Raw genomic sequence first — 21,532 nt, forward strand, 5'->3', positions numbered from 1 at the left:
TACTTAAAAATGTTTTAATAGATGAATAATTTAATTAATAAATTTCAACAATAGTAATTTATGATGTATACCCTATTTTACATTTCATGCTTATCTTATTTATTTAATATACTGTTTATCATTAGTTCAAACCAACATTAAATATTTATACTATATTTCACAGGAAGTGTTTTCCCAAAATAGTTCTATGCATTATGAGAAATCATTTAATATTTACAAAGTAATCAATAGCACCATATTCAAATAAAAAATATATATAAAAATATTAAAAAAATTCATACATCCAAATACAAAATTATATACTTATTTTTAGGTTTTATAAAAATATTAGCTACTACAAAATGTGTATAATACATGCAGTACTAATACAATTATATTAATGAATTAGAGTAACTTTCAAAAATAGATTTAGCAAAAGTACATACTAACACATTCTCATGTAATAAACAATTTATAAAAATCAAGGTATTAAACATGAACAGTAATAAAAAATACAGGAAAAATCTTGATAGACAATCATTTTTAGTATCTTTCCTCGAATAAATCTTATTATTAAAATAAATTATACAGAATGTTTCATTTTAATCACCCCAGGCGATTCTATCGTAAACTACACACAGTACAAAAAATTAACTAAACAAAAAAGTCCCGATTGTATCGGGACATCTCATGGTGACCTTGACTTTGTTTCAAGGTCACAAATTTTTTTCAAATGAAATGACCTATTTTTGACCCCACCAATGAAAAGAGCAAAAAATTTTACATTGGAATATGTAGTCACATATAATATTGGACTTTTTTTTAAGGTCATACGGTTAACCATCAGAGATAGTGTTATACAGGTGATAGGTTATATGGAGATAGTGTTATATGAGTTGCACGTTTCTGAAGATCATACAATATTCCTGAAATATTTATATATTCCTGGCCATTTATACTGAAAACTATGGGAAAAAGCATAAAAATGACTTTACACTATCTCTGACAGTTAGCTGTATGACATTCAAAAAAGGTCCAAGATCATATGTATGACTAAATATTCTAATATAACATTTCTGCTCTTTTCATTGGTGGGGTCAAAAATAGGTCATTCCATTTGAAAAAAATTGTGCTAACCTTGAAATAATGTTCAAGGTCACCATGAAATGTCCCCATCCAACCTGAAACTTTTGTTTAGGTCATTTATTTTGCATATTGCATTGTGTACATTTTACGAGAAAATCACCTGGGTAGATTAAAATGAAATATGTATATATATATAAAGATCATAATTTCTTATAATTTAACAAAATTTATTGAAAAGTATACTTTTTTATAGTACATAAAACAAATTGGCAATTAATGCACAATTATGCACATCCTTAAGTTTAATTTTTGCATATAGCTATAGCAATTTTAGCTAAAAATTGCAGAATACTAATTGGTAAAGGTAAATGAAATAAGTTTTTTGAAGAACTACTATAAACGAAAATCAATCTTTAGAAAATAAAATGTGCACTCATAATAAAATATCAGCATAGTTTCATAATAATAGAACAGTCCAATGAACAATAACAAAACAAACATACAAAGATATATAACATAATAACATAACTAATCTAATGACTTTAAATTTTTGTACTAAATATAAAAATAACACATGTTATAAAATACAGAAATAATAATAATAAAACTCTAAATACAGCAATAATTTCACCAGTAAAATGAATTTTGAAGGAATGAAGTGGCAGCATGTAACCAACTAGAAGCATTTGTTTTTATTGTTTGAAATGACAATACAGCATTGTCTTTTACAGGTTCATATCCTTCCTCTAAATATGGTGGAAGTTCCTCTTCGTTTTCATTAATATCATCTGCTAATATATTTTGCAGAAACTGCAAGAAAAACAAAAATGAAAGATTTCATGTATAAAATAGAATAAAACAAACGCTGAAAAAGAATTCAGTATTTACATATATTTTTCATTTTTATTCAAAATAATCTAAAATTATAACTTTTTCAATGCAGTCTCCCGCCAAATTAAGATGCTAATTACAGGGGCACAATCATTTGGGGCTATATAAAATTTGTCATCCTGATGTATTTGTATCTTAAGTAAATGAAAGGCTCAGCCTCTCCAAATTAGGCACAATATAAGCTACATGAGACACACAGAGTGGGCCAGGTAACTTTGAAGATAAATCACTTTAGTAAATAGTTAAAAGTCAAAGGGCTAAAATCACAAAACCGGTGAATCTTTATTTAGTGAACAATTAACAGAGAATCTGTGCAGACTAATAGGAAAATTAATGGAAACTTAAAAAGGAGTAGAATCAGTTTACGAAAATTTTCTTGTTTGATCAGATTGCTCACTACAGTTCTCAATTGTTTCCAAAAAATAGCACTCTTCAGGAGTCTTGCTAATGACTGTCACTATGAAGAAAACATTGTTGGCTCAAATTCTGTATATTTTTCACAACAAAGAGCTATAAATGACAATTTCAGCTCCATCTTTATCTCAAATATCACCTTCTCTTTAAAAAATGAAGTTATGAATGAGATTATCATTACAAATAATGAAATGGTCAAATTTTGTGTATCTAATATCATTTTCGTGACTTTGTATGACAACACTTTCAATATTGGTAGGGTTTTTGCATACCATTTTGTACAAAACCAAAGTTGATTAAACATTATTACATTCAATTAAGTTAATTACAGTGTTATTATAACATGCAATTTTTATATTATGTGTCAAAAAAAGCACACACAAATATATAAATAAAGAAAAATCACAACAATGACAATAAAAAAAGATTTAACTATTAATAATAGTTAACTATTAATAATAATAAGCAGATTTTATATACAAGGCTCGGCTGTTAAATTTTGCACATATTTGTGGAGCATGAAATGAAAAGACAACTGAAATGAAATAAAAAATGGATAAAAGTACAATACCTAAGCTACAAATTGCAGTATTTATTTTCCAATATAATCCCTGTTTACACTGATACACTTTTCCCAATGTGTGACAAGTTTTTGCATTCAGTCACTGAAAAATTCTAGCAATCTTTTTTGGATCCAAATGGACACGGCTTCCTTCATCACATTGTCAATGGTGTAATGGATTACCTTTGAGATCCCTCCTCTTAAGATGAGGGAAGAAGTGGAAGTTGCACGGAGCCAAATCCAGCGATTATGGTGGATGTGGAATAGGCTCAAACTTCAGCTTGCAGAAGTAGTGGCATGGGATGTGTGAGCCCACGCATTGTCATGTTGCAAGATTATGGTGGTCTTTTTAACGCAACATACTCGTTGTCTGAGGTGTTTTAATGTCACAATGTACTGTTCAGAGTTTACAATCATCCTATGTTCCAGATACTCGATCACATAAATATGTTTGGCATCTCAAAACACTGTCAAAAGAAGTTTCTTCACAGATGCTTGAGTTTTGAATTTTTTGGGTTTTGGCAATTTGTAATGTCTGTATTCCATGCATTGACTTTTTTCTTCCAGGACGTAATGCTGTTCTCAACTCTATACCCAATCACAATATTGTAACAGAAGAAGTAGTTTCCTTGGTGCGATGGCGCTGTATAAGTTCTTCGCAACATTTCACATGACGCTGCTTGCGTTCATGTCAAATCATGTCCATCAAGTTTGCGCAGCAAACACTTGATGGAATGCAGTTTGCGCAGTACCCATCATGCACAGACTTTACAGTAACCCAATTGCTTGATAATATGACGTAGTCGTTTTTTAGATATGCCTAACTGAATAGCAATGCGTTGCTGGGTGATTCGCCAGGGTGAAAGCACACAGTCCACTCACTTCCTTTCGATGTTTCTTGTCAGTCACAGACATTGGTCCTCACTGTGAGGTGCGTCCTCAATTGTCATTATACCAGCTTCACATTTGTGAAATTTCAACGCCCACCTATTCACAGTATTCCTGTCAACAGTTTCAGTACCATAAATTGCTTTTAAACAATGAAAAATACTCGTAGAATTCACATTTTCTACTATTAAAAATTTGATCACTATGTGCTGTTTTAACTGTTTTGACATATGGACTCTACTCCATTTTAAATGCTACTGAAAACAAACCGGCAAATGGATTTCTATGCGTTATCACAGGTTTGTAGAGGGGAATTTAGCTATCATGTGCTGCCATGTCCAACTCAATAGTACCGTTTGTCTTCGTATAGTATGCTATTGTGCAAAATTTATCAGCTGAACCTTACCTTGTACGAAGCTGATATACTAAACCCAAAAATTATAAAAATATAGGAAAATTATGAATCCTGTTTTAAGTTATATTACAAACACACAATTTGAACAGGGGGTGTTACTTTTTATAAACTTTTTCTGCACTAAAATTGATTGATAAAAGATCAACAAATGTTTTAATGCTTTAAAAATATATAAATTAACTGCTGGGGCAATAAATAAATGTAATGTATACTAGGCCCAGCCAATATATGAGCTTATGATGTTATGAGCAGACTGCAAATTACTACTCAGCCTGAAAACATCAACTCCATGCATCAAATCGAAGTATAACTTATCATATTGTATGTGGTAATAACTATCATATTTACATTTACTAATTATAAACAATATTACATACTTTTATAACCTTTATTTGTACTAAATTATTATTTTTTAATAATAAACAAAATCTTACTTGAATTTTCTTTATGCATTTAATTCAAACTTCTACAAGTTCACTCACCATTCTCGCTAAATTAATCACTATGACTGTCACTATCATTTTAACGTTCACTATCAGAGTCTACACGTAAAAACATAACGTTCTATAATTTCATCTATCAATAGTTCCAGTTTTTCATACTCTTTTTCAATATTTTTTACTTTTTCACAATAGGGTTTCCAGTTCTCCTCATTCATGGAATTAATTTTCTCTGTAGTTAATTTTTCAACATTTGTGAAAGAAAGTGTTGTGATAACTAACCACACATCTTTTTACGGCTGACCATAACATCTCAATTGTTTTCAAATCAGGGATGGGAGTCTAAGAACACGATGCACATGTTTTTTCAAAACTTCATACAAGTGATATTTTTGTACTTTAGTTTTATGTAACTTTACTAATTCATATAACTGTGGTTTCAGCATTTTTGAACTATATGGAATATGGGGTTTTTCCAGTCAATCTGGCATATCTTTTCTTCTGGAGTTAGAATTTGGCGCTTTATCAATACCTGTATTGTGATAAGAGGCATTATCACTACTGACAGTGGTGGAAGATTTGGAATCAATTTTCACACACCCATTTCATGAAATTGTCTGTATTCATGTTGTCAAGGTAGTCGCCAATTTTTGAATTAGCTTTCCAAGTTAGTAATGCATTCAGAATAAATCTGATTTCTTCTCCAGCATGAATTATTATTAAACGGTCACCTTTATTAATCAGCATATGATGTCCCTCAACAAAAAAAAAATACCTTCACTGAACATGATATAAAGTGGACTAAAGTTTATTTCTTATGCACACATTGTGTACAACGAATGACGGAACTAAATATAATCATGACTATAGACAGCATTTGTAACTGCATGTATAAATTTTTATAGTCCTGTACATAATACCAATCAGAGCATTAGTAATTTGTTTAGGAATTGTTATTGTTTACAAGACTGAGTCACTAAGCATTTTTATACATGAAATCAACTTAAGTGGAAAGAACTGAACACACAACAACATAAATGTAAGTTTGGGCACCCGTATTGTTGATAAACATTGTAAGTTGAAAAACCCGTATTGTTGTAAGTTCAAAAATGAAATAAAAATAATAATTAAATGTAAAAATGTTTTGGAAAACAATAATATAATGAGATGTCAGCATGTGACATCACAACCTCGTAGATTTGCTGGGGCAACTATAATATTGGGATGTGTCATATAATATTCAAAGAAATTAGCAATGTCAGATGATGTTGCTCGGTGCTCTCACAAATGTGTTGAAATTAAGCCCCAACTTCCACTGGCTGTTAAGATTCATCACTAAACACTATGTGATGTTGTGAGCGAGTGGGGTTAAAAACCTGTATATAACAACAAGAAAGGCTACACTTATCCATTCTCTTACAATTGAAAGCTCCTGAAGGGAACTTTTAAGAAACTGAAGAACAGACCATGAAAATGATATACAACTTATGCTATTTTAAATAAAAGTAATTTATAGGGAAACTGGATGCTCTTCTATCTTGATATTTAATTCCTCATTATATTTTTGTACTGAGACATTTTAATCTTATTCTGATTTTTTTTTATACTATCAAAATGGTTTTACAATGAAACTGCAATATTTATCATTTTTCACTCAATTTTGGTTCTTTTTTAAATCCTGCATTATTAATTAACAGTTAAAAATAAATTGTATTTACGGTAATTAAATGTCTAATTGATTTTGCTTTCTCAGTTTTATTGACAATCTTTTTTTTTATCTTTGACAGGTTAATTGCCAGTTATAAAATGTAGGATATATTTATCAAACTAGGAATGAGATTACAAATAAAATTAAAGCCAAAAGTGCAGAGATGCATCAAAAGCAATAATACATTTAAGGATGATGTCGTCATAGATATTTCAATAATAACAAAATAATAAAAACATAATTAAAGATTTAAGTACATGGATTAATTAATTTAAAATCTAAAGTAAAAACTAGTTACCTCTTGATTATGCTTATTGCGTAAAACTAATCTTGGGATCATAGCAGTGTTAGCAGCTATCTCCTCTGCAATTTCAAGAGGTGTGAGTGTTTGTAAGGAACGTACTACACAGCGTTGGCTTTCGACATCTAATACAACAGATACGACACCACGTATACGAACTACTAAAGATTCCAATTCTTGCCTTGTTTCCTGTAAATGCAAATTCTATAAAAAAAACTTAAACAGAGCATTTAGAAAAATAAATGTTTCATTAATTATATAATATTTTCATAATGATCATCTTAAATAATTTGATAATTATTAAAAATAGTAGGAAATACTCCTTTAGAATACTGTTCTTAAATAAATCACAGACAGCATTCTTTTTTCATGAACATTTGAATAAAATTCATTTACAGAGGCGCATGCAGTCGCACACATTTTTCTGTAGGCTTTGAGTGCAGATATCTTAATGTACTTGGCTTGGTGAAGAAGGCAATAGAAAACCATTTCACTCCTCACCATCCAAGTAAGGATGACATGGGATGTTATTTTTTAAGACAGCTAGTCAGTCGCATCTAGGTGCGACTTGTGGCTCATGTCAAATCACACACAATCATTATGGATACATCACCGAATATACAAATCCAGCAATTTAGTTCATCTAAGCAGTAAAATGTAAGAAATATATACTTATTTTACCATTTCACTGTCTATATTTTAATGGAGTTTAAAGGCACTTACTTCATCAGGTTTCTTACAAATAACATTAATTTTTTTTTAATTAAATATCTGGCAAGAGAACAAAATAAAATAAAATCTGATAAAGCTGTATTAATTTTGAAAAGTGAATATACATATATGTAATTCACATTTCATGTATTTTACTTGATACATGACATATACACATTTATCAATATATGCATTAAGTAACTAGTTAATAATGCTATACTGTCTAATTTATATAATTTTAAAATAATAAATTATACATGGACTAACAAATGTTGATTATTAAGTTAAGAGAAAAATATAGTTGCTTCATATAAAAATATATGGTATAGACCATATATAGCCAAAAGTCATTTTTGCTGGGGAGTATTGTGAATTTTATGTATTATCTAACAGACAGCTAAGATTATAATTAGTTTAAATGAAAATTTTTCTTTCCTTCCTTCACATTCATTTTGACACTGTGAATTTAAATAATAAAATTATAGTAGTAATATTATAATAGTTAAAACTGTTTGTTACAGAGCAGTGAATCTATATTAATGGAAATAAAAGTGAAAAATTGGATATTTCAGCACAATTCCTACAGGATTAATTTAAGTAAATTGAAACTTTAATAATGTGAAAAACAAAGTTTAATTCAAAGAAAGATTTTTCTTTCATTCTGAACACTACAACAATTCTTAACATGTTTCATTAAACATTTAATATATTTTTTAAAAACATACCGGGTAAAGGCCTTGAACCTGAAAAGTAGTAACACGGGTGGCCAATTTTCTTCTGCTAACAGTACGTGGAGTTCCTTGATGAGTGGGTGTATTTGTGATCAGCAAATCATATAAACTGCTTGCATATTCCTTATTAGTTTCACTTAGATCCTCCCTATAAATAACATTTATGAAAATAATAAGACAATCAGCTCAATATATAATATTTAAAATTTTAGTAGTAATTAAGAACCTTGGCTTTAGATGTTAAACATCTCATCCTTCAAGCAGTTTGTATTTTCTAACCCTTTAATGGGATATTTAGTTCTTTAGAAGAATAACTGTCCCTCTCAGCCGTAACTGATATGGCCGTTCTGCTGGCTAAGACAAGGGAGTAGCACAGCAAGGGAGTCACATGTGAAGCTAAGGTTCAATATGTTGATAGGTTTAGAATTTCAGGACAGTCAAATGTCTTGAAATCACAAAAACAAAGATTCAAATTTATGATTCCTGACATCTTGTTTTGAAATTTTCCTAGTCACACCTATTCATGAGTAGTTTCAAATCATTTTTTATTACTGGTGGGGATGAAGTATGTTTGAAAATGATATCAATTTTCTGCAATAAATTGGTTATTTGTCAACCAATTTTTAAAAAACAGGTGTTATTTTGCTTGCAATAAAAGGATTAAAATTTTAGTTAATAAAATACCTTTTGATAAAACTTAACGATTTGAAGAAATATAAAGATTACACATTAGCATGGCTCCCATTTTGAAATTTGTGAACTTGTTGATACTGTAATGAATCTCAATTTAATCTTCAGAAATACATTATTCTTTAAAAAATACAAAATGACAAACAGAAGGAAAATGTGAAAATAATACTAAGGAAGTAACATTTTTCATAATTCTTTTTTATTTTGATAATAGAATATGAAAAAAATAATCACATCATTTTTTTGTGACCACAAACATTTTGGTGATTAATTTATATGAGTGACAAAATTCTAATAAGTATGTAAATTATATTTACATTTTGGTAAATAAACATTAAAAAAAGATTTTATGAATGAATAAGTATAGTTGTACAAGGCAATTGAATCAGTGACAGTTACAGGTAACATGATGATTCAGCATCTGGGATGTTTTTTAAAATTTAAAGATGAATTAAAGGGGTATATTCAATAAACATTATAGTTATTCATTTAGTGTATTACTATTACCACTTTGATAATCCACTTTTATGCATTAATGTCCTTAAATTGGCTTTTATGTTTTTCTAAAATGTGCATCACAAGAGCAAGGTGCTAATATTCATAATTACAGTAATCAAAATCTTTTTATCCTCTCTCTCTCTCTCTTCCATGTAATAAAAATTCACAAGGCTCCAACCATGTGAACAAGGTGGCCATTCAATTATTCATCAGCATTCTATCTGTTCAGGAAAAGTTTGATCATGGTAATCTCTAAGTTGAATAGCACAGTTAAGATGTTCTCCTTCTCCCAAACATAGGAATTGCAACTGTGAAACACAGGATTGCTTAATTCTAGAACAAAAACTTCCTGCAACAACTAAGAGGATTTTCATCAGACCAATAAACTTAATTATTATGGTATACTAGGCCATTCAATCTGAAGTATGCTTCATCAGTTTATATATGTCACTGATCTAAAGAAATTATATTTGCTTAAAAAAAAATATTTTTCACAAAAGTTCACCCTTCTGTCAAAATCATCTTCCTGAAGTGCAAGAAATAATATCAATTGATAACAAACTTATTCATTTAGAATCTTTTTTGAATTTCTTTACAAGTTTAACAGAAGTCTTACTCATGTTTTAGGGTTCTTTACTACTGTATCAGCAACAAGTTGCTTATTTTCTAAGCAGCAACTAGCTTCAGGCCTACCTGATAAAATTATTTTTGACGCCTGTAATATTTTCTCATTTTATATTCAGTTTACACAAATACTGGTGGATTGATAGTAGTGGAGAATTAGATAATTCTCCTAGAATTCTTCATGGGTAATAATATTATTATGGCACTAACACATAAGCATAAAAACTCATAATTGTTTTGCAACTTAAATATCATAAATTTAGATACAAATACAAAAATGAACTCAACAAACTTTAAAAAATAATATTATTATGAGAGCAGATAACTTCTGACTGCAAAACCAAAATTTCCCATCTGTAACAGTATTTTACAGAATTTAAAAATACAAGTAGGAGAAACTGGCTTAGCCCATTTGTGATTAGTAACTCTGCTCTTAATTAGTTATATTAATTATTATATAATTACTTATAAATGTATTTTAAATAAAATTATTTATGTTTGGACTTAATAAAAACAGGAATTATCACAAAAATGGTACTTAAATGCTGCAATAATTAAAAATACAAAACAAGGAATGCATTACTGTTATATTGATTTAGTTAGACAAGATAAGGTGTATGAGATATTAATTCAATTTGGTATTCCCAGATAAGGAAGCTAGGATTCCCCCTAAATCAGGATGATGGGATGATTTTGATATTTGTAATGGGCTGAAGCTGGGAAACATGTTTTCTTCTCTTCTGTTTAATTTTGCATTAGATTATATCATCAGAAAAATAAAACTAACAGCAAAAGGGTTATCCTTGAACAGAAACATCCACATTTTAAGTTATGCAGATGATTTGAATGTAGTAAGCTACAGTAGAAATGCAGTTTAAAACAAAATCATTATGAGTAAGGGGGGAAAATTGGTGTAAGTGTGAGAAAAAAAATCAAAGTATATGGTGACCAAGTATATGATGAAATGAGATTATATGAATAGGTGCTAAATAGGTCTTTATGTAAATGGCAAGTTTTTTGAAAGAGATGATAAATTTATATACCTATGGATGATTTTAACGAGCTGTAATGAAATGAAGAAAGATTACATTCTGAAAACACAGGTTTTTATTCCCTGATTTAAGATATTGACTTTTAAAATATTATTAAATCAGGTTAAAATAAAGATACATAAAACAATAGTTTTACTAATTATCATATGGTTGTGAGACAACATCATTAGAAGGAAGAAATTAGTGGATGAAAGGAGGTTTTTGAGAATTAAAATTCTAAGGAAAATATTTGATTATGTAACCGACAAATATAGTGGATAGTGGAGCAAGTGACACTCTTTGAATTGTATAGATTGTATTAGAGTTCAGATGTAGTTAGAATAATTTAAAATTGTAAATTGTCTGGGTGAGACATGTATGAATGGGACATACGTAACGAAAGAGTAATGCTAGGAATGGGTTTACCCAATGAAATGAGACCTTTGGGTAGATCCAGACAACATGGGGAAGATACTATTAAGCTTGATCTGGGAAGTTGGGTAGAGACTGCATTTGAATTGGGTTGATTCAAAACTGTGAGCCATTTATTAGTGTGGTAATGAATTTTCAAATTCCTCAGGCCGTATGATTTTAGAACAAATGTCAGATGAATGTAGTAATATAAAAAACACTTATCCATATGATTTATCTTTCTACCTCTTACATAGAACATTTTTTCTTGCATACAAAATTTAAATGTCAAGATTTACTACGATAATTTTCAGCCACTCATTTAGATAGGAAAAACAAAATACTTCAACTCTATTATCAACAAATGTACTACTGTAAAAATCAAACATGACATTTACATTATACAAGATGTCTAAATTAAGGAAAGAAATTTACAATGTAAGCATATGAAGTGAATAGAATTAAGAGATTATAGTAAGTCATATAAAGTACAATAGTATTATGTGAAAAAATACTGTTGTATCTATCACTCTAAAAGTTAATAAATTAATGATTTATTCTGCTTCTTCAAATCTTACTAAATGATATTCATTTTTTCATATGTACGATTATTATAAAATAATTTCCTGTTAATATTCAGGTAATGAACAGAAGAACGGCTAGTGAAAAAATGCCAATCTGAGGATACAATAACAAAAACTTTTAATAAAACAATCACAAACTTTATTAATTATAAATTACTCTTTTTTTTCTTCAATATAACAATTGATTAGCAGCAATTCTCCAGTTTTCTCTAACTTGTTCAATCTCTTTACTCGCTATATGAGTGTTCATACATCCTCTTTAATTTGTATCAAACATTTAAATATTCAATCTACCTCTTCCCCTCATACAGTTTACTTTTCTCTCTAGTATGTCTATCATAAAAAATATTGCATCTACGTAACAACCAATAAGTTGATCTCTTTTTTTCTTTAAGTTCTTAAAAAAAGTTCCTTTTGTCTATATTTCTAAAAACTTCCTTGTTTGTTATTCTAACAGACAATGATATCTTTTTCCATTTTCCTCTAACAACGTACTTTAAATGTATTCAGTTTTCATGCTATCAAAAACTTTTAACTTGATTCTAGCATTTTTTGCAATCTCCATATAGTTCCAATTCACATTACCAAACCTTTTTCTAGACCCAAAAATTCAATAAATAATGGTCTCTCTTTGCCATATATTTTGTCTATAATCTGTTTCAATGCTATAAGGCTTCCCTTGTTTGCCTTCTAATGCAAACTAATCTGCTTAATTATATTCAATGGTTTTTCAGACACTGTTGTAAACAGTGTGCATTAATGTTTTTGAGACACGTTGCAATAATTTAATAAATACACTGTACATCCCACTTTAAAAGTTTTTATGAGAGGGATTATGAGATTTTTAAATGTTTATAAATATAAATTTTATAATCATTAATTTACTCATAATTAATTATAAAACCTTTCAGATGTTGCTTTAATAGCTTCAGTAACACCAAAAACCGATCGTAATATTTGTTTGTTTCTATCATTTTTAATTAAATTATGAAGAGTTTCCAGTGATGATTGTATAACTTCACTATCGGGACTGGATAAACTGTATGCCAAGAACTGGATCATGGTTTTATCCTGCAACATTAAAGCAATAGTTATAACAGGTAATGATAACAAATAGATCTGATTTAAGGCAGGAACAAGTGATTAAATTCCACACTCTGACTAAGTCAATCGACCTATAATGTTAAAGCATACTGTAAACACACAACTACAGCGAACTGTTAGGTATCTACTGGGATTTTTTTAATTATTCACTTTGTAACATCAAGGTAACTTATTAATGGTCAATTATATTTATTTATTTTTTTTATGTAACAAATCTTTTAACAAGTAAAAATTTCATGACTAACCAGGATTCAAACTTTAATGAATGAATGATCAATGGCTATCAAATCAAGACCTACTAAATGAGACCAGCAGTATTTGTAAAATGTAGCATTGATCATTGGCAGTTCATCCTTTCTTTACTCTTTTATTCTGTTAAGATCCTAATCTCAGGAATTGTGAGACTATTAAGTTGTATGTGAAGTTATTTTGCATCAGATATATCAAACAATCATAATTAATGTTCAAATTATAAATATTAAAGGGTTAATTTAAAATTTAAAAAATTAAAAACTCAACTGCTGAATTTTTACTGAACGTTCAATTATCTCATCAGCTCACTGTTTTGTGGGATAACTAAATGTGGTAAAATCATAAACTAAACAGTTAAAATAGGAAATATAAAAGAAATTAGTTTGGTTAGGATTTGTTTTTTCCTCTCAAATATTTAAATACTTATTACCTACACTATTTATCTACAAGCAAAAACAGACATTTTGTAATACTTTTAATTCCTGCTTGAGCACTGCCTAACAACAGTTAAGCTTAAATAAAAGGATTTTTTTTTTAATGCACAGATTATCATCGCCTGACATACACAACCATGAAAAGGCTGCTCTTAAACAGTATACTGCCTAAAGCGGTAACTTATCAATTACATAATTTAAAAAAAAGTTGTTTACAAATATGGAATTCAGCAAATGAAAACAATATGGGATTGTACAGGGAACCCATGAACAGAAAAAAGTAACAGAGAAATTCAACACTCATGTTTCTAACGACAGGATATCAGAAGGTTCATTTAGCTTCCCATTAATGAGATAAACCAACCTCATAAACCATCAGCAACCTTTAAACTATGAAAAACTATACATACTACCAATAAAAACAGATGAATTATCAAGAATTTTTTATAATCATATGCACAAGAAAAGAACTTTTAATTATGATTGTAAAATTATTAGAGACTGATAATGCATTATGTCTATTTCCATATTTAAATAGTTCAGATATTTTCAAAATATTTAAGAGAGCACTATTTTCATTTCGTATTTAAAACTTTAATGCTAATTTTATTTATAATTATGTTTTAACAATAAAATCACAGCCAAATGGATTAATTTTCTTTTGGATCTTTTCCACAATTTGTCAAAATGTTATACAATTTTTATTTTTAAGTTATAATGTTACAATTAGTATTTTACTTACAGTAAACCCAAAAAATAATGATATTTCAATTAATTGAATTCTTCTTGGCCAACCAATGGATTGGCCAAGAAGAGTGAATAGTCTGGTCTTCATGGTTTTTTTATTGTGGAGTTATAAAAAGACAAGTACTGAAGTTGTTTTTCACATTTCACACTTCACACTGAATTTTCTCCATCAACATCCATCTTGATGTCTGCAAGACAACTAAAGGAGCCAAAATCTACTCAACAGATAAGATTCTTAGAGCATTTCATGACTCTGATATGCTTTATTCAAAAACTAGACTGTTTGAAACTCCACCATTATTTTATGAACATATCGCATAAATACATAATTATAGTTTTAATAATTTTATTTTGTTATTATAGCCTTAAAAATTTTTAAATATTTCCTGTAATATTAGGTGCAAAATATCTTATTTTAAAATATAATGGCCCAAAATTACAGTGGTCGCTGGTTATTATGATCACGGTTTGATCGTAATAAGTGGCAATCATATTATCTGAAAATGGAGTCTGCAATTGTGTAGTTGACAAATGGAAGTAGGTTATTATGTACTTGTAATACCCACACTTTTTTAATTTTTATTTTCAATATTAAACAAGTTTCATAGAAAAAGAACTAACCACACCTATGACACCAAAGAAAATAATCCACTTATTGAATAAAAAAATCCCTTGTATCCCTCGGAAAGTTAAGGCTGTTCTTTGGTCCTCGTCCCTTGTATCCTATATGGAAATGATAAGACCCTATAGATCTTTATCTTTTGATTTTTTTGATAATAAATTTGGCTGTAGTGATAGGTGAACCATAAATCTATTTTTTTTTAACTTAAATTAAATAATACTGTACTCAAAATAAACGATTATTACAGTATGTACGTATTAGATTTTCTATTTAACAATTAGGCTAATTATCAAGTAAAATACAGGAAATTTTTTAAAATCTAAGTTTATTACATTTTTTTTACTAAATTATGAGCTTTTAAAACAATTACTGTGCTGATTGTATCAAACACTATACCAGATAAACTGGACGTACATCAACCTACAGAAATAAAAAGCATACACAGACCTCCATAATTGGGTTCAAATATTGTAAACTATCTTACAAAATCATACAATAACATATAAATTTTACTTAAAGTGCATAAAACCAAGATGTGAACACACTTTAACATTTAGAATATTTACACACTAAATCTGACAAAAATAAAACTAAAAAACCAACACAATATATTTATTTGATTGAATAGATAAGACTTCTTAATTTTTGAAGACAAAGGTATTTCCAAAAGCTTTGTATTAGCTACAAAGCTGTTGGAAATTCCACAGACAAAGAAGGACCTACAATTAGTTCTAAAACCCCTTGATAAAATAAGTTTCTTTAATTTGTGTTATTCATATATAACTAAAAATAATTTGAAAGAAAAAGCGTGACAGCTGTTTTGGTACACAGTACCTTTCTTTTTTGTTATGAACAGAATACTAAAGCTCTAATAACATATTTTGTTTATTTTCTTTTTGTTATAATGAACTTTTATCAATTAACGGCCTTGAACAGTAGCAAACAAGAAATATATCACAAAATATTTAATAGTAATAAATGATAACATTTTGTTTATATTACAATATTTTTAGTCTCTACAGATAACAAAAATCTGTGTACTTTTGTTACCAGCAATTACTTACACTTACCATTGAACCAAGAATCATATTAACAACGTGAAGGTATGAATTCTGAAATGCATAATCTGATTAAAGCATCAGTTTCCCTTCTTATGATAGATATTTTAAGTTTCATGGAAACTTAACCATTATGGGTACATTTTTGGCATCATCTTTTAAGGTCTTTTACATTACAACTTGGTAAGGAAGCAATTATATCTGCAAAATTACACTCTTTTTTCTAGTAGGGAGTGTTATTAAAAAAAACACTAGTGGCTGATATCCAGATAGATTTATTACAACTGCTAAAATCTAGGGCATGATACAGATACACTATCAATACGGTATGCTTCCAAAAGGGAAAAGAAAATAATCCTATAATTCTTGGCCTAGTAGCTAATATAAATGTTAGAACAAAGTTAAAACTGAAACTACCTCTATAATAATATTTACTGATAGGTTTCATCTCATCTATAATAAAAATTAACTAAAGAATAAATAAATTTAATAAACAAAAATTTAAACAAACTTCAAATGTGCAATTAGAAAAGAAAGGCCTGAGTAGGAAATGAATTTATAAGAGTTCAATTTTGGTGAGAGTGAATCACACAATCTTTTTTTTTTAATTCACAACATAAGCTTGATGTTTGTACATTGAATTAAGCAAAGAGAATGTTCTAGCATATGAAAAATACCATGCCTGATTTGAACACAGGATCTTCCAAAACGTTAAGATGCTACAGTTTCCACAGATGTTGAGTGGTTAGATTAATTTAAAACTATTTACTCCCAAGATTTATTTATTCATACACATATATATTTTAATTTTCTATTAGCATAAACCAACTTGTACAGAATATTGATACAAGACATTAAAATACTTTCGTGGGATTCTGCATCCTTGGTCATGATTGAAATATTTAATTAAACAATATGTCTTATCGCAATACTCTGTATTACAGTATTTTTTTGAAAAAAAAATGCATATTTGGTAACAACTCTACAAAACTACACTTCTTTCTTTTGATTGTACTGAGAATAAACGTTTCTTAGAAGAAAAGTTAATTTAAACCTTAAACTGCATTCCTACTTTTAATCCAATAACAATATATATGAATATTAATTTCTTGGCAGGTGATTATTACAAACACACGTCTAATTATATACCTAATACACTTCATTACAGAAATGATTAAAAAAGATTTCATTCGTTGGATAACAACGTTGAATAAAATCCATAAAAGTATTATTACAATATTTAAAATTCAAAATCGTCTATATAACTTAAATAATAAATGGCAATACGTAACAACTTATGAGGTAATTTTTAAAATAGTATGGCATCTATAACTGAAGTTATTTTTATAGCAGAATAATTACAACAATGTATTTTTTCGAAAACCTACCTTTATTAATACGAGATGATTTTCAACATCTGCAGAAAGATCTCTATAAGTACGGACAGTCTCACGCATAGCTTCATCTGCCATTGTGATAAGTATTTAAATATTAAGGTATTAATAGCCAAAGATAAGGATGATCAAAACATAATTATATTAACAATTAAAGAATTATGTAACCTCTACCTGGCCAACGGATAAATACGACACTCAACAAAACAAAACACAAAAACTGGAGTTGCTATACTTTGTTGATAGATAGCAGCAAAGTCCATTTTTTCATCTACTTTCACAAGGTGGATAAAATATTAAAATCATAAGTAGTTTTTGACGTTATTTTTTTATAGATTTCATCGATCAACTTAACTTGAATTATCTATATAAAAAGTTGTATAATTTTTTTTGTATAATTGGTAATTAAAATAAAATAATTATTAAAAATAATATAAGCGTAAATTTTGGAGCGATCGTTCAGAAACAAAAACAAAGCAAAATAATAGATAAAATTTTTTATTTTCATAAAAAAAGATATTTATTATTAATCGAAAAAATCAATTTATATTTTTCTTTGAATTTGTTTGTTACCTTCAGAAAATATGATAACTTGATAAACGAGATAAGTTAACAGCACTGTGTTGTTTTAGCTTTTGAGAACAGCGGATTACTGCGTGGTTTGAAAATAGTTGTTTTACCTACTGTGCACTTAATATGTCTGAGTATAATTTACACTGCAACTTTAAGAACTGTGGAATAGCAATTACATCGTTTGCATGGGTTACGAGTTGCTCTCATGCTTTTTGTGAAGAACATATTGATCAAGAACCAGACCTAGGTAAAAAATGCCTTGCATGTGATACTCCATTAAAGTCGAAATATGATATTGTTCGGGCGGACTTAAATCCTTCAGAAGAATTTAAATCGGTATGGTTACACTATAAGTTTATATATATTATCGTTTTGATTGCGCCCTGTTGTTTTGGCTTGTTTGTTACTAGATAAGTCTATTCACCCAGCATATTCTTTTATTCACATCAAATTGTTTGTTTTTAAGCAACAGAACATTGTAGCTGTTATTTTCTGTATGTAACACGTTTTTCGGTCAGTAAGTTGGGAACTGCTGACACATGTTAGAAAAAATGGCCGATTCAGAGAATCATAACATGTTAATATCATTTGAAATAAACATTTCAAATAAATTAACAAGATAAAATTAATAATAAATTACAAGATAAATAAAAGTACTGTGAAGTATTGTTAATTTATCTTGTATTAAGACAATTTTTCGTTTTTTTTATTTGAAAGTACTTAATCATTAACCATTAAATCATTAATGGTATAGCTTGATCTAATAACATTTTATGTTATAATATAAGCTTTTATTATACTTAATATTTGTTGAGTGGTGCTGTAATCTCATTTGAAATATGAATATATTTGATAAAATCTTTTTCCTTTATGTTGCAAAACTTTTGGTAACATTTTGTGTTAGAAGATATTTTATACTAATCCTGGATGTAAAACACAATAGTAAATTCTATTTGTGCCCATTTCTCAAACCTTATATTAAATTTTCTGTTAATATTTAATATAAAATTTCCTGAAAATTCTGCATTTTTTAAGGTATAAAAATAGAAAAGTTTTCAGTTTTTTAACTTTAAACTTCTCTTATTACAGTGTTGTATTGGTTTAAATTTTTGTAGGCTTTTCATTTTTTCAGACCTTTGGCATTTTCATCTTTGAAAAGAAGTGGCTAATTGCATATGAGCCTACAATTGTTTAATGATTAATTTAGTCATTATGCAATGATCATCTGTGGTAAGAAACAAATAGTAAAAAGCTCTTGTGCTCTTTTAATATGTCATAGAGTAGGCCTAGGAGTTATTAAATAATATTGTGGAAAACTACAGTCTTTATTTAAGACAATAAATTATCATTTTTGCTCGTAAGATTACCTCTTCCTTTAAGCCAATACTAAATATAATCTAAATAAACTGTTCTGTTAGCAATATTTTCTATTAGTGTTTGGTTTTAAAGAATGTCAGAAGGTTTAAATAAATTAAATTCATTTTTCAATAATAGACTATTCGCAATTAATTTTTTTCCCCCTACTTACTTACCTATCACCTACATTTAGAGCAAGCCTTAAAATTCACAATGAGATCATGATGTAATGGGAAATATTTTGCTATTGCTTAAAAAAAAGATTATTTTTAGAGTATTTCTATTATAAATAAGATAAATACATTATATTTTTAGTTTTCTAATGAAATTTTATAGATGGTTTTAGCAGGTCTACGTCCAGAAATTATAATGGATATAGTGTCTAGAGGAATTGGTTTTTGGTGTCACCAGATGTTTCAAGAAAAGATGATTCATAAGGCTAAAGCTCTTCAAATAGAAACACACTTGAATCAAATTGAATCTTCATATGAAACACTAATTGTGAAAATGAAAAATGATCTTCAGGTTGAAAATAAAAACTATGAATGTTAGTAGACATTTTTTATTTTTAGCTTTAAATAGACCATCTTATTTAATTCTGGGAAAATTTGTAACATAAAAATTGTTTTGCCTGATCAGGATTTGATCCTAGAACCTTCCATATGAATATTAGTAAGTTTTTTGTATGATTTATAGTATTTGTATTATTTATATACTAAAAATATATTTATAGTCTACTTAAATGGCCATCCATAAAGGACTTCTGCAACCAGGGGGTTTAAAATATTTAATTAAAGAGATTAGGGGGTTCTTTTGTCAGAATATTTATCTACAACAGTGGATGTATTGTCATCCATAATTATCGTAAGTTTGTAGCATATTATTTCATCTTAGAGGTGGAACTTGTACTACCCAGTTAAGTAAATGAGATATTTTATTTTCAGAAAATTTATTGATGCTGTTATAGATACTTATAAACAAAGAAATTTTTTTAAATGGATTGTGAAATTAATGTAGTCAAAAATGATATACTAGCTGTTTCTGTTTTTCAGTATTCAAAATATTTTATTTGTTTATTCTATTCTATGATTATAGTAATAGGAACAGTTGTACCCATGCACACAGGTCATTTGAAAGTGCTAATATTTGTAGGGATGCAGTGAAATCTTCCTAAGACAAAAACTCTTATTATAGTTTTTTGTGTTTTTTCTTTCCTATTCTTTCAATAGTTATTAATTTTTTGCTTTGTTTTTTGCCTTCTCTCTTTTGATTAGACCCGTTTCTCCTTGACAAGTAGCCAATAACCATTAATGGTTTTTAGTCATTAAAAACCTTTGGGAAGTTTATTAGAGGTGATTATCTTTGAGAACACTGACAGTGAAGAAAATATTGATGACAGTGGAAAAATGTTCCAGTCATGTAAATGCCCAACAACTTTTATTGTTAAATGGAATTATAACCATAAATATAGTAACAAATTGTTTTAATTTTTGTGAGTTTTGTGTGAAGCAATAAAAGTGATTCATAAGTGTTATTCTTTTCTTTTTTTTATACATATCTTTTACCACCATCAAAGTTTTATTAATTATATTTTTTTAAATATGATTATTTTGCATTAAATGATATCTGGAATTTCTTTATTGTAATAATTTGTTTTTATTGACTTTTATATTGCAGTTAATTCCTATTTGCTAATCTAATTTGATGATTTCTTCATTTGTACCTTCTTCATCATTTATGTTCTGCACAAACATTCTTGCAATGAGTTGCACTAGAATTAAAGGATTCTTCAATATGTTAATAACTCGGCTAAAAAAATTATTCTTGCAGCAGCAGCTTTCTTTTTTTTAGTTTGGCCAAAGGAGGACCACACAAAGCAATATTTTGCTTTTGTTTCTCATTCTTTTGGGCCTTTAATAGGTCTTGATTCTCACTTAAAAGAAACTAACAAGACAAGAGATGGCAAAAACAATCTCCAGGGTCGAAACCCTTGAAATTTTGTATGAACATTGTTCTATCTTGTACTAT

At 28.3% G+C, this 21,532-nt stretch overlaps 2 protein-coding genes across 6 annotated transcripts in view; one reads left to right on the plus strand and one right to left on the minus strand.

The window, feature by feature from the left end:
* On the minus strand, positions 1 to 17,833 carry LOC142329343 (armadillo repeat-containing protein 1-like). The gene is made up of 5 exons (XM_075373831.1): positions 17,570 to 17,833; positions 12,869 to 13,035; positions 8,121 to 8,274; positions 6,682 to 6,873; positions 1 to 1,875 (listed from the first exon to the last, which is right to left on the minus strand). Exons 1-5 carry the CDS (start codon positions 17,651 to 17,653, stop codon positions 1,693 to 1,695), a joined length of 780 nt encoding a protein of 259 aa, XP_075229946.1. The 5' UTR covers positions 17,654 to 17,833; the 3' UTR covers positions 1 to 1,692.
* Positions 17,834 to 18,213: 380 nt separating this feature from the next.
* The window catches only part of LOC142329310 (E3 ubiquitin-protein ligase CCNB1IP1-like), a 29,161-nt gene continuing 25,842 nt past the window's right edge, over positions 18,214 to 21,532 (plus strand). For 3 of the 5 annotated variants that reach the window (XM_075373786.1, XM_075373787.1, XM_075373789.1), the window contains exons 1-2: positions 18,214 to 18,484; positions 19,841 to 20,051. In XM_075373786.1, the coding sequence (XP_075229901.1) occupies positions 18,272 to 18,484; positions 19,841 to 20,051 (424 nt within the window). In that variant the 5' untranslated portion in view covers positions 18,214 to 18,271. The remainder of the gene's footprint in view (positions 18,485 to 19,840; positions 20,052 to 21,532) is intronic. The other 2 variants (XM_075373788.1, XM_075373790.1) reach the window with 2 other exon arrangements.

This window comes from Lycorma delicatula, chromosome 8 (genome assembly GCF_047948215.1).
Source record: "Lycorma delicatula isolate Av1 chromosome 8, ASM4794821v1, whole genome shotgun sequence".
Lineage (NCBI taxonomy): Eukaryota > Metazoa > Arthropoda > Insecta > Hemiptera > Fulgoridae > Lycorma > Lycorma delicatula.